This window comes from Prinia subflava, chromosome 2 (genome assembly GCF_021018805.1).
Source record: "Prinia subflava isolate CZ2003 ecotype Zambia chromosome 2, Cam_Psub_1.2, whole genome shotgun sequence".
In the NCBI taxonomy this organism is placed as follows: domain Eukaryota; kingdom Metazoa; phylum Chordata; class Aves; order Passeriformes; family Cisticolidae; genus Prinia; species Prinia subflava.
In genome coordinates, this window is record NC_086248.1 from 49,009,178 (window position 1) to 49,025,741 (window position 16,564).

At 40.8% G+C, this 16,564-nt stretch overlaps 1 protein-coding gene and 1 long non-coding RNA gene across 9 annotated transcripts in view; both read right to left on the minus strand.

The window, feature by feature from the left end:
- Positions 1 to 16,564, minus strand: part of ROS1 (ROS proto-oncogene 1, receptor tyrosine kinase) — a 71,750-nt gene that overhangs the window by 35,484 nt on the left and 19,702 nt on the right. For 7 of the 8 annotated variants that reach the window (XM_063389864.1, XM_063389868.1, XM_063389872.1 and 4 more), the window contains 11 exons: positions 16,284 to 16,475; positions 9,550 to 9,650; positions 7,735 to 7,949; positions 7,231 to 7,388; positions 6,500 to 6,662; positions 5,479 to 5,741; positions 4,609 to 4,672; positions 3,759 to 3,961; positions 3,085 to 3,296; positions 2,282 to 2,559; positions 1,182 to 1,358 (listed from right to left, as the gene is read on the minus strand). In XM_063389864.1, coding sequence (XP_063245934.1) covers positions 1,182 to 1,358; positions 2,282 to 2,559; positions 3,085 to 3,296; positions 3,759 to 3,961; positions 4,609 to 4,672; positions 5,479 to 5,741; positions 6,500 to 6,662; positions 7,231 to 7,388; positions 7,735 to 7,949; positions 9,550 to 9,650; positions 16,284 to 16,475 — 2,026 coding nt within the window. The remainder of the gene's footprint in view (positions 1 to 1,181; positions 1,359 to 2,281; positions 2,560 to 3,084; positions 3,297 to 3,758; positions 3,962 to 4,608; positions 4,673 to 5,478; positions 5,742 to 6,499; positions 6,663 to 7,230; positions 7,389 to 7,734; positions 7,950 to 9,549; positions 9,651 to 16,283; positions 16,476 to 16,564) is intronic. The other variant, XM_063389866.1, reaches the window with a different exon arrangement.
- LOC134546773 (uncharacterized) lies at positions 1,563 to 2,274 on the minus strand. The gene is made up of 2 exons (XR_010079257.1): positions 2,060 to 2,274; positions 1,563 to 1,959 (listed from the first exon to the last, which is right to left on the minus strand). It is a non-coding gene; the product is annotated as an uncharacterized LOC134546773 (long non-coding RNA).

A 16,564-nucleotide genomic window follows, 5' to 3' on the forward strand; every position in this document is an offset into this window, starting at 1 on the left:
GGCCAATGCTTGCCCTTAGGCCACAACAATTGACCTCATAGTCCAGATCTTTTCTCCCAAAGTGAACAACCCTGCCATTCCTACCAAAGCCAGGTTCATGTGTATTCCTCCAAATATACTTACAGCAGACAATGTAAATTAGAAAATCTCCGTGGGGATCTCTGGGTAGAAAGAATCCATTTGGACTGAAATTTGGTTCTTCCCTTTCTGCATCAGCTAACCTGGGGCTCTTGCATGAAACCCTGTCCCTGGGGATAGGGATTGGCACCTTCTGTACCAGGGCCAAACCAGGCTCCTGCAGCCATGCCAAGCCCACACAGATCTCATGAGAACAAACATGCCCAAATGCTGGCAAGAATAGCCTGAGCATTGGTCAGAGCAGCTGCAGACAGGCATGACTGTACCAGCAACCCAAAAGAATGTGAAATGTTTTTATTCCAAAGAAGTTCATCTTGTTAAAATACTCATTTGTATATTTACCAGTTTTTTTTATGCAAAACTGGAGTTCAAGAATTATTTTGAATATATTCATCATGCTAGTAGCTATTCTAAACCTCTACATTTACAAAGATAATCCCTATAGGTGCCATGAATCCAAATTTTCTATTAAAATTAATGTTTTATTTCTTTCGCTGCCTTCTACAATGGTTTGTTTAAAATACTAGGAGTTCTAAATGAAGCCTGAGTCTATTATAATGTAACTGCTAATTGTCTCACGGGTACTTTATTATAAAATACTTTAACAAGCAGAGTTCTTATTTCTTTGTCTTTGGAAGGATAGACCTTTTTTTTTAGTTCTACATACTTGTGAACAAACGCAGAAATCTGTGTCATAGCAGGGATCACTATCAAACACTTGCTACAACACTGTGGAACACATTTGCTCTTTTTCTGTGCTGTCACGTGCACCACCTTTTCTAAATCTCCAGGTCTGACACAACTTTCAAAATAGGCATAGTTTAGCATTAACAGGCAATATTCATCACCATGACCTTCCATTGTATCCAACACAAGGCCAGTCCTCATATCTATCCTTTTAAAAATGTGCAAATTGTTTCCCTACAGAAGGTACCTGAATCCATGAAGCACACTTTACATAAATACACAGCACAATCTGCAACTTAAATACATGCTCTGTAATTAATTGGTTACATTCACAAAACAAGCCAGATCCCCTCTACCTGGATATGATTGTGCTGCTGAGTTGTAGGCTAAGATTTTCAGCGCATGGTTTGCTCTCTTGTGAAGAAATTGTCTTCTGCTTTCTTTATTTGCTAGCCAAATTTCAGTGTATTCCTTTGTTTCAGTAGTCCAGTAAATAAATTTCTTATCTGCAGTCAAGCTGCCAATGTTATTACCTATAGGAAAACATTGCATAGTGAGGTTTTATAATCAACCCTGAGCAGATGATTTTACAAGAGCAGATGGGTGCTTGTATTCACAATGAGTCAATATGTGTATCTTGGCCATACTGAATCCTCAAAGATCTCCCCCAAGAAGAGATTTCTGATATTTTTCAGTGGGTCTCATGAAGCTGAGACACTGTTATTCCAGTTTAGAAGTGTAGATTTGAAGGTGTTTTATTATCCATAATTATGAGAACTGCTATTCAATAAACAAACACAAGAAATAAAACATAAAAGCCAGAGCTGTCTAAAGAAACTTTGCTCTTTTTTCCAAGATGAAAACCATCATGATCTACCAGCACTCAGGAACAATTAAGACAGCTCCTCCGGTAAAAGAGCAGCTTTACCAGCACACCTCCAGAACTGAGCTGAAAACCAAACAACCAAGACTAAGTGTTATTTTCACAAGAAGGGAATAATTTGTCATACAAGATCCTACCTGCATGAAGTACTTCCCCCACATAGTGAAGTCTGCAATGTCATTTTCAGGCACAAGTTGTTATTGTATCTTTTCATTGAGATAAACTCCAATAGGTGTAGCTAATATGAAACCCTATCAAAATAATGTGTTAATATTCTAAGTGAAATCTATGGACCAGTAGCACTTGAGGCCGTAGAATTTTCTTTGATTTACATCTTACTAGAATACGTACTTAAATTGGTAAATATCCTCACACTGCTCTTTCTCCTAGTTTGTATAAACAGGGTACCCAACTGGAAACACAGAACACAAACATTTTGTCCATATTGACTATAGATGGATCAGTTTTATAAACAAAGTGCTTCAGGAATGCTAGTTTTGGAAATAGATGTTGTTTGAAGTAAGAGACAGCAAGAATCACAAACTACCTAGAAAAATAAAAGAGCGCTCAGACCTTGAATTTTGATAATTCTCCAGCAGCGGCAACCGTCCACATCTGAGGCCCATATTTCATCTCCTCCTCTGATAAAAAGCAGCTGGGGATTTTTGGAGTCAGACAAATCTATACTCATAGTTCTTCCTAGCTCCGCTTCTGTGACATTGCAGGTGCAGTAGCTCCTCATCTGTTTTTCTGCCCATCCATGTCCCAAGATGTGGTGCACAGTGTTGTTCAGAACATCATAATAAAACATATGGCTGCCATGACCAAGCTCTTCCACCCAGTACAAGCGGCTATCAAAGAAAATGCATCGCTCTCAGAAGAAAAACTTCAACCTGACAGATCTAAATGCAGTCCTAGTCTGAGTAACTAGTCACAACTCCCACAAACATTTAAAACCAGGTAACTACAGCAGCATAACTGTAAAGTGATTCAAAGTGCCAAATTATTATTTTTGTATAGAAGGCCACAATAACTGGCTATTCTGGATAAGATGGTTCCTGTAAAAAAATTGTTGTCTGATGTTGACTTTCATTTACATTATTTGTTTGCATGTTCTTCATTATATAGAGGAACCTAACAGTATTTAAGCATAATTTGAAATCTTTACTCAAACACAGACATCTTTTTGAAATTAGATACGTCCAAGCTCAGTCAGCAGTACTAAAGTGGCACTACATCCAAAAATTTCTGAGACTTACATAATGTCAAAACTCATTTACTATAAAAAGTCCTTTTTGGTCCTTAACAGTTCAAGTTTTAATGAAAATCATGTATAAAATTTGCCTTAAAAAAGCTATTAGTAGTAGGTGTCTTACCTTAAGAAAGGATATGACAACAGAGATGATACAGTTGAATTACTTTTGCCCAGCTGCATGTTCAAGGCTTTTAGAAATATTTTCTTGAGCTCAAGATCAATAACAAATATTTGAGTTTTGTTCTGTGGTGTTTTCAGGGCAACAAAGAGATGTCTTGCAATCCAGTCAACTGTGATGGCTGTGACATTGTGAAGATATGCATCTTGCAAATACTTTAGAAAAAAATTAAAAAGAACAGAATTTTCCAACTTGATGTTAGGACATTATGACATTTTAATTGTTTCAGAAAGAAAAGTGTCTACTGTCTTAACGTAGAAGTAAAAATACGATATGTCATGGATTGACATTATTTTTAGAAAAATCAAAACTATTGTTTCACAAATAACAATTGTTGCTTCCATATTCTTGACATTAGAATGAAGTAAATTAAATTAAATGTGATACAAATAACAAATTTCTTGTATTTACTAGTACGAATTTTAAATCAAACATCTGATAAAATATCAACAAAGCAGATGTCAGTAAAATCAGTTATAATTAAAAGGACAACTTTAGCGATGGCATACTCTAGTCATTTTTACTTTTTCAAATGCATAGTTGGCCATTAAATAATGACAATAATGGCCATGTACTTTCCTAGATTCTCTCAAGTAAAAGAGTGAATAAAGGAATACCTGAAACATGGAAGCATTCTGTATATTCAGAATAAAAATAGAATCTTCAGCGATATGGTATGCTTTGCCATCATCAGCAGTATAACAGATGTCCCTTACGTTATTTTTTGTTGAAATTTCCCATACGGTATGACCACTGTCTACGTCGGTAAGTAACATCTTATTGGCAGAAATAATTACTAGAGTTGGGACAGGGAAAAGATCTAGAAGGAAAAGGACACAGCAGAATTTATCAAAAAACCCCATCCTAGATAATCACAATTGTTCATAAGGAAAGCAAGTAGGAGATACAAATAAATTATGGGTCTGAGCTTACTGCATTTGGTTGTATGCCACAGTAAATAAAGTAATGAGATATCCTCTTGTTAACACAATCAAACTACTAAGATATTTTCAGTGGCATTATGAATGCTTACCTAACAAATTTAAGCATAGTAAACAAGATTTGCTCAGTTCATTATCTTTAACAACCAAATTAGAAATAGCCTATCATCTCTAGTGGATGTCTAACTCTCCTAATTACTTTGACAGCCTAGTTAGAAATACATTATGATCTCTAGCAGTATACAGATTACAGGTGAAAACCTACTGTTCTATGCTAGCCTGGAGCTGCACAAAAAAGCTAATTTAGTATAGTTTTGTGGAAAGGCTTGAAATTCCCAGAATTTAGTCTAATGATAAGGAATGTGTTAATCTTTCATATCAGAGGATGTAACTGTTTCCTCCACTGTGTCTGCTGCATGTCACATAAAATGTTGGAGGCTATTTATCAGATCAGCCAAGTTCTTGTACTGTCGTTTTTACCAGCTATTGCACACAAACCATGAGACAGCAACTAAATCATCCATACCTGATGAATTCCTCTCTGCCATATCAGACAAAGGTCCTGGACCTACAGAGGTGAAGGCCTGCACCTGTGGGACAGGAGATTGACACCTATGTTAAGTAACAGCATAAATGACTGCATTTGAGAGCCTGTAGAGTCAACAGAGACAAAACCCCTGTCTACTGGTCTAGGAACATGAGTGTGTTTGACATAAGGCTGTGCTGGTCAATTCAAAGGCTGCATTCTAGTTGAGACCGTGGCTATGAAGAGAAATTTTAGCAGTGGCCCAGAGACTGACAATCCATGCTGCATCTAACAGTCCAGACTTCCAAGGACTCCAGTCTTTTTGTTTCCTCTCCCAGTCTGGAACAATTCCTAATATTTGTTGACCTTGCAACCAACTTGGTGTTCTCCCCTGCTAGTATCTGGTCTATCACGTGCTCTCACCCTTTTAACTTGTCTTTCAAGCACACATTCTGTCTGTTCCAAAACTTTTACAACAATGATAATAATGATTTCTTGACAGGTTTTGAACAGGAAGTCTCTTTCCATGGAAGCCACACAAGTCCTTGCATTTCTCATACTGTGGCTGTGTTCAAAAGGCCCATCAATCTCAACCAGATCAGTTGAATCAGTGTTCAACTTACAGTTTTTAGCAGTAGCTTGGGGAAACCTCTAGAAAAATTTCTTTTAGGCTTTACCATTTAGTGAACAACATGATACACAGAGAGGTTAAGCCAGGTATCCATGAGTGAGTCAGCAAATCAGCAGTTCTACAAGCAGAAACAACAAGCTCTTGCTCCAAGTCAAAAAAACATCTCCCAGGCAAACACATCAGACTTCAGAGATAACATCTACCATCTAGCACGAGACAAGCTTAGTAATTTTTCATACCTGAAACCTTACTGTGAGGCTGGGAAGCACATCCCTGAGAGAAAACTGCATCTTTGTGGGCTTAACATTGCTTTCAATCCACTCCATGAAAGTGCCAGCAGTGCTGCTCTGATTCAATAGCTGATAGTAAACCCTGAACTGCATTAATATTCCATTGTCCCTTTCAGGTCTGTCCCACCTGAACTCCACAAGGACTTTCCCATCATTTTCATGTAGGTTATTTTGTAACACATATATTCTAGGGTTCCTAGGGGCTGAAGGAACTGTATTAAAAAAACAAAGATAAAATACTCAGAACAGAATACTCCTGGTAAAACACAAAACTACCTCATAACTAACTCTACAGAAGGTTATCTAAAACTTAATGGTAATTCCTTTCTGTTTTTCATTGATGTGAGGTTGATTTTAACATGCCTAGCCAAAAGATAGATGTGTATAAACAGGAAAAAATGCACTCCTGCATAGAGATTGGGACATATCTATTTAGCCAAGTCCTGTATGCAATGGGGCTGTAAAAATTTTCACAACACATAGCATATTCTATCCCCTCTCCTATTCACTTCAAAATCTACTGCATCTCATAAGCTTTCTCAATGCTTCAGTCACTCAACCCTATATTTTAGCTAACTTAATTTTGACATGCACAGGAGCAAAAACAAACACTGAAGCAAGAGCAAAATGTGCAAAACATTTATTAAAAATCTACTAAGTGGTTAAGATATTGCATGCAGCCTTTGGTGTTCATTGTAATGAATTCAGTTTCTCTTTCGTGCTTGTAGTCACAGGCACATGCTGGATATACTATCCTGCATTTTCTGCTCTGAATACAATTACTTCAATTATCTGCATCTATGTCTGCAATAGATGATTGCCTAAAATATTCAGAAACATGTCCTTGCAACCCTGCCTGCAGCTGACTAGCTCTGAAAGCCGCTCATCCTTCACCAGGGTTTCCCTTGCTGACATTGATCTCCTCCCAGTACCCATTACACACGAGGAACAGGATGTAAAATTTTAGTACCTCCTTCAGGGGCTCGAAGGGATACAGATGTCATTGGTGCCTTGCCCCAGTATGTGTATGGAGTGACAGTAAAATCAAAGAGTTCAAATGGTTCCAGCCAATCCACTCGGTAGGATGGCACTGTCAGATTATGGGGGTGAAGGCATCCTTCATTCTCCAGAGACTGCAAATGAAATTAAACAGAACAAAATAAAGCAAGACTTCTTTCCTACTCAAAAGGCCTTCAGTTTTCCAAAATTCCCTCATCAAACTGGTCAACTGAATCAAAACACAGCTTCTCTTCCTGTGAGCAGTAATTGTTTCACCAGCTCCTGTGGCACTGCAGTGATGCATAGCCATGTGCCAGCAATCTGCCCTTTGAATTTAAAGTAAAGCTTGCCAAATGCGCTGCTAAAGGGGGGATGAAGGCAAGATTTCACATTCAGGCAAAGGCTGTCCTACTGTCATCTCAGAGGACACTTCTGTCTCTGAATCACTGTGAGAGACTTTCTCATGACTTTTTGATCACTGTGATCTCCATGCCCGGCTCTTCACATCCCAGAGCCACTTCTGCTTGCAGTGGTGAAGAAACTGGACAACTTGCACTCTATTTGCAATTTAGTTTGGTTCTTGACCAATTTGGAAGTGCTGGAGAAGGAAAAAACTCAATTTCTTTTTAAAAATAGATATATCAGCAAGTAGGTGCTATAATACATGTAGATAGTAGGGAGGGATTGCATCAATATCCTCACTTGTAGAGCTTTTGATCCCACGCAGTAAAAGACAGTTCCCCATTCCACCTTTGTGGAGGGACTCCAAGTGATGTGGAAACTTGAGGAATTTCCTGTAATTCTGAAAGAAGACTCTGGCACTGAATCTGGAATCACTTTTGGCGCAGAAGAAAAATTTCCTGTCCATAAACAGAAGAAATAATAATCTAAAGAATGTGGGGAACAGGTAGACTATTCAAACATGACTTAAAACATTAAAGTAAATCCTGTAAGCCAACATTAAATAGAAACAATAAATAACAACAATATGTATTCTTTTTATCCATGCATATACCATCAGCTTTTATAATTGCACATTATCCTGATATATATGGTGGTGTATATCAGATGTATCCTGATATATTTATTAATAAGTTGCTCTCGTTCCTATCTTTTGTCAAACGACTAAAGAATTTCAAGAATGAAGAATTGCAGGCTGACAGGGAATACCATTATTGAGGAGTTTAGATAAAGAAAATAGCGTACCTGGCAAAGGTTTCAGTGATGCTTGAACAAGGGTAAAGGCTGTAAATTGTGCTGGTTGTGAGAAGGGAATGCTAAGGCTCTGATTGACTTCCTGGACTGTAATGAATTGAAGCCTGTTAATCCAGAACAGACGACCACTGTAGTATTCCAGTGCACCCTGAGATATTTCGGAACTACTCCATGCTGCAAATTCCGTGACAACGGCATCACCACAACTGTGGAAACATGTCTGAAATTAGCAAACTCATAGCACACATGTAGAGGGTACAGATTTATGCAATATTTGACATATTGTTAAGATTGTTATAATTCAAATTCTTAATACTCATAATTCAAATTCTTAATACTCATAATTCAAATTCTAAAATATAGGAGGAAGGAAATCAAATCAAAACCTTTTCTTTAAGCTCTTTAAAGCAGAACACTTTTCAGAATATGAAACATTTCAGAAGGAATAAAAAGGCCTTCATTCCCTTTATTTAATTGGAAAACAATTACAAAATGGTTTAAAATACTGCTGCATAGATGCAAAAAAATGAGTATTTTGAAAAATCAGCCCATCTTCTCTCAGCAATTCCACTGAAACAGTGAAGTCTACTTCAGAGCATGAGATTAATTTTGCTTCACTACATCAGGAACCCAGATTTATTTGACCCTGCTAGTTTTCTTCCATTATTTATTAAGATCTATTAACATTTTTCTTCACTGGGATCACTGGTGATTTAATCTGCCTTGTATATTGTATGTCAAAACTTGCAAGGCCTTACAACTTACTCAGGCCATTTTAGGTCCCAATTTATCTTGGTAAGAGATTAAATATGCTGTAAGAGGCATCATTTTGCCATCTCAGAAATGTCTTTAAGCTTAGACAGATGCCATCCAAAACAAATATGGAAAAGCTTTGACATACCATCACGTCCATTAGGATGGATCACTTCTAATCTCTGTATTCTGGCATGCCAGGGATAATGATTTATGGCTGCCAATTTGTTCATAATGGAGCTGCATGTTCCAGCTAAAACTAATCATATTTTGATTCTTTCAGTGTTTACTATTAATCATAGCAAGTCTAAAATCAGTCAGAAAATTAATCTGATTCCACACAAAGCCAGCCTGCAACATCATGGGCACATGTAAATACAGATGCTGCTCAATTAATTTTGAGTAGTTTAATCTGATGTTTGAAAAAAAATAATCTCATTCTCTACATGCAAGGGAGCAAAACCATAGCTTTACAAACGACTATGCATGGTACACCTTGCACTTGGAGAACAAACCACCTTTTTTCTCAAGGTTTTAGTATATGATCAAGCTATCCCATAAACATTGTTTGTTATGTTTTGTCTTAGTAAACTTTGCCTTTCTGGAGCAATGCAGCCATTTCACTTTCAGGATGATCAAGAGTAAAGCCTGCTGTACTGTTTGCTCAGGTGAGAAAGTGGTGTCAGTTCAAGTCCTGAGATTCATGAAAGATGAGCAAGTTACAGAGCTCCGGGCACTTGGAAACTGTCAAGTGTTGTAAATGCCAAGATAAAATAGACAATAAGCAGCAATTATTTCCTAAAGCTAAGTCTAAAAATTGATGAGCATGACCTCAGTTCAGCCAAGGTTCCATAATACATTTCTCTCACTGTAAAACTGTGTTACCAACCAACACAACATGTAGTTTACCATCAGCTAGCCATGATCCTTAGCTCTTCTTTTTGTTTATTGTTAAATCAGTAAATAGTGTGCCCAGCACTGGATGACATTTTTTTCTTAAAGAGTATGACAAGAAAATATAGGCTTTCTTACCTCTGCCATACAGTTACTTACCCTTCTTTGCAGAGAGACGCTCTGTATAGGTTTAAATATAGACTATCTTGCACAAGCCAGTAAAGAAAACCATAGGTGAGATCCAAAGTTACACCAACCACCTAAGAAAAAACAGTCCAAATAGCAATTTGAACATGTCTTTGCTTCTGAGGCAAGAGCCCTTAGGTATAACAATTGTCTATACAACATAATGAGTAGCTCTTTATTGGCAAAAACAGCATTACTACCATGCAGGTTTATTCTAATACAAAAAGAGATAGCACTAGAAAATAATCAGGTCCTTGGTGGACACCTATTTATAGCAGCTGATGATTTTCTAAATAACAGTTTTTTAACACCTGTCATAGTGTTCACCCCTGGAGTATCTCAGATATGATGGCAATAGCATATCAAGTGATTAATGGAATTACCTATCAAAATCTCCAGAATACTTCTGGTATTTTAACATTCTTTGTCTGAAACAGGTGGATGATATCCAGTCTGAAAGTCAGACTCACCTTTTGAAAAAAGTATTTCAGATCTTTTGTCTTTGTTTTCCAGGTCTGATTTTATACACGAACAGCTTAAAATATTGCATCACTTATGGAAAATAGATTCAAAATTTTAATTCATTTATTTAAGCAGGAAATTTGAATATTTAATTTTTTGTAAATAATTTATTATTAAATAAAGGGAGAAAGGAAATCCTTAATAATCTTACTGTTCATTACTTCAATGTTTCATCTTCCTTTAAGAGAGGTGAAAGATTTGTTGTTTCTTTATAATAAATCTAATATTCAAAAGAGAGTCTTCTTGTTTCTGCAGTAAACAACAGATTCAATACCATATGCAACAGTAATAAAAATAAGACATTTAATAATCTGTTCTGTGAATAAAAAATAATTTGCTTCCATAAGTTAGTCTGCTAAATGCTATCAAGTTTAGTCTATTTTATATCATTAGCACAGCTTACAAGTTGTTTGGGGCCTCTCTGAACATGTTTTCCAGCAGGTCTCAAACTTCTCATGCAAACACTAGTCATAACTATTCTTTTATAAGCCTAAATTTCCATTATGTATGTAAGTGGAACAGCCTTTTTTTTCCCTAACTCTTCATTAATAAACTGGAGAAGATGATGACAGGAAAGCAAATGCTATATCACTTAGTTGTCTGTTGCTCCTTATGTAATCACATTCTTGACATATTTCTGTTGACATTGCATGTCAGAAAATCAAGGTTTGAATGATTGCTCCTGTAGGTTGTCCTGTTAAAAATATCTCACAGCGTGTATGTGCCCAAGTGTATATTTAGTTAGCCGTGCTATATTTTATCCCATTTACCTATTCTCCCTCCCATACTCAACACCAAAAGACATCTTCCTGAATTTATATTGGTTTTTTTGAACATTTGGATCCTTTTTCCTTGACCCATTTCTTTCCTGCAGCTATTACATTTTGCTATGGATGTGTCTATCTTCTTTATCCTGATTCCTGTATCACCAATATTAAAAGGCACATAAATATTTGTACTGTTCATTTCCAGGAGTTAGGCAGTAGTTTAACACCTCCCCTCTGTTATGCTTCAAAAACAGGCAAACATTTCCCAGTTCATGAGAGGTATTAGTCTCTGGGCACGACATGAATTTGTGATGGTGTAATGTAAAGTGAACATCATGAGATGCAGGATAAACTTAGCTATTTGAAATACCCTTGGACTAGAAATACTGATATCACACTTAAAGGATCCTGGCCCCCCTTCCATATAATGCACTTTCCTGCTCCCCTGTAAATTACTTTTGCTCTAGTCATATTGAAGAGTGTAAACAACTTACTAAGTGCTTTGGAAATACTATGCCAGATTCTAAGTTGGAATAAATCAGAGTAGCTCTGGTAAAATCAAACAAGCTCTGCCAATACACACCAGCTGAGCTAAACAACTGATCAGAAAGTAATTGCCATAAAAGGATCTAGTTCCTGCCAAAGAAATTAGACTTTCAAAGCTCTGCCTTTGTATTTGTTTAAGAAACCTGCCATTTTCACAGTAGGTTCTTCTACTCCTATTCCTAGCATTCAGAATTCAAGCTAAAAGGAGGTACAGCTACAAACTGCTGAAGATCCAGCTGAACAGCAATTCTTTCTTAGAAAAACAGATGGTGAATACCAGTAAGAACCACTTATGTGGAGAACATACTTTAACTGTTGGATAACAGCAATTAATTATTACATCTGTGTTTTAATACTGAGGTAGGACACGCTATTTTCAGGTAAAGGACTTGACTGTGCAAGGAAGATACATACTGGTACCTGTGCAAACACATATTTGCCTCTTGGTATTGAGGCAATAACAACTAGCTCAACAATTCCACTATTAAAGAATGTTGTGCTGACTTTTTTTTTTTTTTTTTTTGAGAGAGAGAGAGAGTTTTATTCTGAGTTTCATTTTAATAAAGAAACACCTGTCAGCTATAACTGGTCACTTCTGAATCTAGACATTTGTACTTGGCTTTTTGCCTGTGTGCATCACAGCAGGAGGCTGAGTTCAAGAAGTCAGTGCATAGATTAGGGCAGCAGAGAGGCAGGAGAGAGATGTTTGTTTGTAGGAGGTGTGAATAAGTGAATGGTTGAAGGCTGGTATCACTGACATAGAGAAAGGTGCAGAAAAAAAATGACAGGACCAGACAAGCAGTCTTACTGCTGCCAAGGTTCTTGAAAGTAAGAACAAGAAATTTGAGGTTAAGCATGAGGCGATCCAGAGAAGCAAGTAGTGAATCAAAAGACAAGGCAAGGAAGTCGAGTTTGCCACTGACAATAAACTGGAATTTGTCGGTCCTTTGCCACAGATCATCCAGGAGATATGTGCTAAGTCCAAGTGTGCCACTGAGCTTGGACAACATATACCTTTCCATGGAGACAGTCCACACCAGCCAGCTTCCACAGAGGGGTAGGGAGGCTAGTACTGGAAGGTAGATTGGTCCTTTTCAGCACAGATTTTTCTCTCATGTACAAAAGTTTTACAGTTCATCTGTATACAGGATTACAGGTATAGTAGGTGGTACACCAGAACCCGCCTTCCTTCTTCCTAAGCCCTCATGAAAGTAAAAGATCTGTGAGATTAGCCAGCCTTTCAAAATATTAATTCACTTTCATGGACTAAACTAGGCCTGGCTTTTTTTTTGTAATGAGAGAAACACCAAATTCTTTTACTTTGGGAAGGAAAATGAAATATTCTGGGGAATGATACAAAGCTAACTAAAGAAATAGATCTCTAAAACCAGAAAGGGTCTTTAATGGGCAACCTAGCTTCAGGTAAAATGGGAGTACAGTTTGTATGACAGATGGAATAAAAACAAAGGCTTCTTTAGCAAGGGCTGTGTTTTAAAGTAAGCTGCTAAAGCAGGCAATAATTTGCCTGTGCTGACCTGTTCTGTCACAGTCGAACAATGCCTCGCTCCAGCACTCGGGGCTGACGGTACAACCCTGCACAGGCTGTGCTTTGAGCTGTGGAGCACTCAGCTCTTCTTACAGAGAGAATCCACAGGCCAAAAGGAGTCCAGGGGATGGCACGGTCCCTCAGCCTCACCTGCTCAGCACACAGCCTGGAAAAAGTTCAGAGGGAGGGAGGAAGGGAGGAAGGAAGGGAGGGAGGGAGGAAGGGAGGAAGGAAGGAAGGGAGGAAGGGAGGAAGGAAGGGAGGAAGGGAGGAAGGGAGGAAGGAAGGGAGGAAGGGAGGAAGGGAGGGAGGAAGGAAGGAAGGAAGGAAGGAAGGAAGGAAGGAAGGAAGGAAGGAAGGAAGGAAGGAAGGAAGGAAGGAAGGAAGGAAGGAAGGAAGGAAGGAAGGAAGGAAGGAAGGAAGGAAGGAAGGAAGGAAGGAAGGAAGGAAGGAAGGAAGGAAGGAAGGAAGGAAGGAAGGAAGGAAGGAAGGAAGGAAGGAAGGAAGGAAGGAAGGAAGGAAGGAAGGAAGGAAGGAAGGAAGGAAGGAAGGAAGGGAGGAAGGGAGGGAGGAAGGGAGGGAGGAAGGGAGGGAGGGAGGGAGGGAGGGAGGGAGGGAGGGAGGGAGGGAGGCAGGAAGGAAGGCAGGAAGGAAGGCAGGAAGGCAGGAAGGCAGGAAGGCAGGAAGGCAGGAAGGCAGGAAGGCAGGAAGGCAGGAAGGCAGGAAGGCAGGAAGGAAGGAAGGAAGGAAGGAAGGAAGGAAGGAAGGAAGGAAGGAAGGAAGGAAGGAAGGAAGGAAGGAAGGAAGGAAGGAAGGAAGGAAGGAAGGAAGGAAGGAAGGAAGGAAGGAAGGAAGGAAGGGAGGAAGGAAGGGAGGGAGGAAGGGAGGAAGGGAGGAAGGGAGGGAGGGAGGGAGGGAGGGAGGAGGGAGGGAGGAAGGCAGGAAGGAAGGCAGGAAGGAAGGCAGGAAGGAAGGCAGGAAGGAAGGCAGGAAGGCAGGAAGGCAGGAAGGCAGGAAGGCAGGAAGGCAGGAAGGCAGGAAGGCAGGAAGGCAGGAAGGCAGGAAGGCAGGAAGGAAGGAAGGAAGGAAGGAAGGAAGGAAGGAAGGAAGGAAGGAAGGAAGGAAGGAAGGAAGGAAGGAAGGAAGGAAGGAAGGAAGGAAGGAAGGAAGGAAGGAAGGAAGGAAGGAAGGAAGGGAGGAAGGAAGGAAGGGAGGGAGGAAGGGAGGGAGGGAGGGAGGGAGGGAGGAAGGGAGGGAGGGAGGGAGGGAGGGAGGGAGGGAGGGAGGGAGGGAGGGAGGAAGGCAGGAAGGAAGGAAGGAAGGAAGGGAGGAAGGGAGGAAGGCAGGAAGGCAGGAAGGCAGGAAGGCAGGAAGGCAGGAAGGAAGGCAGGAAGGAAGGCAGGAAGGCAGGAAGGCAGGAAGGCAGGAAGGCAGGAAGGCAGGAAGGCAGGAAGGCAGGAAGGAAGGCAGGAAGGCAGGAAGGCAGGAAGGCAGGAAGGCAGGAAGGCAGGAAGGAAGGAAGGCAGGAAGGAAGGCAGGAAGGAAGGAAGGCAGGAAGGAAGGCAGGAAGGCAGGAAGGAAGGCAGGAAGGCAGGAAGGCAGGAAGGCAGGAAGGCAGGAAGGCAGGAAGGCAGGCAGGAAGGCAGGCAGGAAGGCAGGCAGGAAGGCAGGAAGGAAGGCAGGAAGGCAGGAAGGAAGGCAGGCAGGAAGGAAGGCAGGCAGGAAGGAAGGCAGGCAGGAAGGCAGGCAGGAAGGCAGGCAGGAAGGCAGGCAGGAAGGCAGGCAGGAAGGCAGGCAGGAAGGCAGGCAGGAAGGCAGGCAGGAAGGCAGGAAGGAAGGCAGGAAGGAAGGCAGGAAGGAAGGCAGGAAGGAAGGAAGGAAGGAAGGAAGGAAGGAAGGAAGGAAGGAAGGAAGGAAGGAAGGAAGGAAGGAAGGAAGGAAGGAAGGAAGGAAGGAAGGAAGGAAGGAAGGAAGGAAGGAAGGAAGGAAGGAAGGAAGGAAGGAAGGAAGGAAGGAAGGAAGGAAGGAAGGAAGGAAGGAAGGAAGGAAGGAAGGAAGGAAGGAAGGAAGGAAGGAAGGAAGGAAGGAAGGAAGGAAGGAAGGAAGGAAGGAAGGAAGGAAGGAAGGAAGGAAGGAAGGAAGGAAGGAAGGAAGGAAGGAAGGAAGGAAGGAAGGAAGGAAGGAAGGCATATGCTAAGACCCTGACAGATCTTTTCATGAGGAGAATACTCAGTCTCAAAGTTCTTCTGTTGCATAGGCAAAATCAAATTCCACCTATCAAGAATGAGGCCAAATCTCACATGGTGGCAGAGGCAGGATAGATTTGGAGAAAACCACAATGATCTTCCAGCCAACAGTGAACCAAGTTTTTAAGAGGCTTGATAGGATGTCAGAGAGGGGTGAATGTAGAAGAAAGGCAGGGGGTAGGTCAGCAGAGATATGGGGGTTGTCTGTGCAGGCCTCAGGGCATAACGAAATATCTCCAGGTAGGAAAAGGGAGCTAATGCACTTCCACACACTACAGAATCTTTGGTGAGCTATTGGAAACAGCATCTTTATTTTCCCTCTCCTTTCTACTTCTGCATGGGACCCATTCTCCATCCTAATACAGCTAAAACAACAAGCCCCCGTCCCTTTTTCCCCCTATGCTGCCCAATGTCTTTACTCACTCTTGCATGAAGCCCCCTTCCCTCTGAGGAGCTGCTCTGATCAGCACCTGCCTCCTCACAAACCGCTGGAGCTCCTTGTGAGCCTGGGGCAAAGCAAGAGGGGCCAAGCTGGGACCCAGCCTGTGTCTGACTTGGGCAAGGGATAAAGAGAGGATGGGAAAGTGAAGGGGTGGGATGGGGAAGGAGAGCCTTGACAATCCTCAGCGTGCCGAACTTGCTGTTCCCGCCACCACAAGAGGGACAGGGTCAGGCGAGATGGAGACTGTCAGTGGCAGATGTGGCACCCTCACCAGCACTGTGGCAGCAGCAGCAGCAACAAGCTGTGCCAGGCTGCAGCAGGGGAAGGAGCCATTCCCCCTCTCTCACCACTACAGGTAAAGCCTGTTTCTGAAACAGCACCTCTGCAACCTGAAATGCAACCCTGGTATCCCTGGCAAAACTGGTCCTGTACAGTCCTGCAAGCTGGGGAACATCACAAAAGAGGCAGGATGCTGTGAAGCTCTGGTTCCATATTTTGATGTGAAAGCCAGAAGTGACCATTAGACTTAAATTGTTTGGAAAAACACTGACTATATTCAAGAGAGCTAAATACTAAAATACACACCACTCCTCCACCCCATCTCTCACAAAAAGAAAGAAAAGTTAAAAATCAGTCACCTGTTTACCAGAAAAATGTAGTTGCTCTTGTAAGGTGCGATACTCCTCTCCATTCAATCTTGTGATCTCCACTGAATACATTGTGGCCCAGTACAAATAGCCATTTACTGAATCCACAACTAGATCCTTTACTGGGAACACAACATGAGCTACAGCATCTATATGGCCTCCCCACAGTGATTTCCTGTAGATCTAGGGGAGAAAAGAATTGACTTTAGCATCACATCTAACCCATCAGCTATGATCAGCTGAGTGTACATTAGTGACTTTTCCCCAGCTGC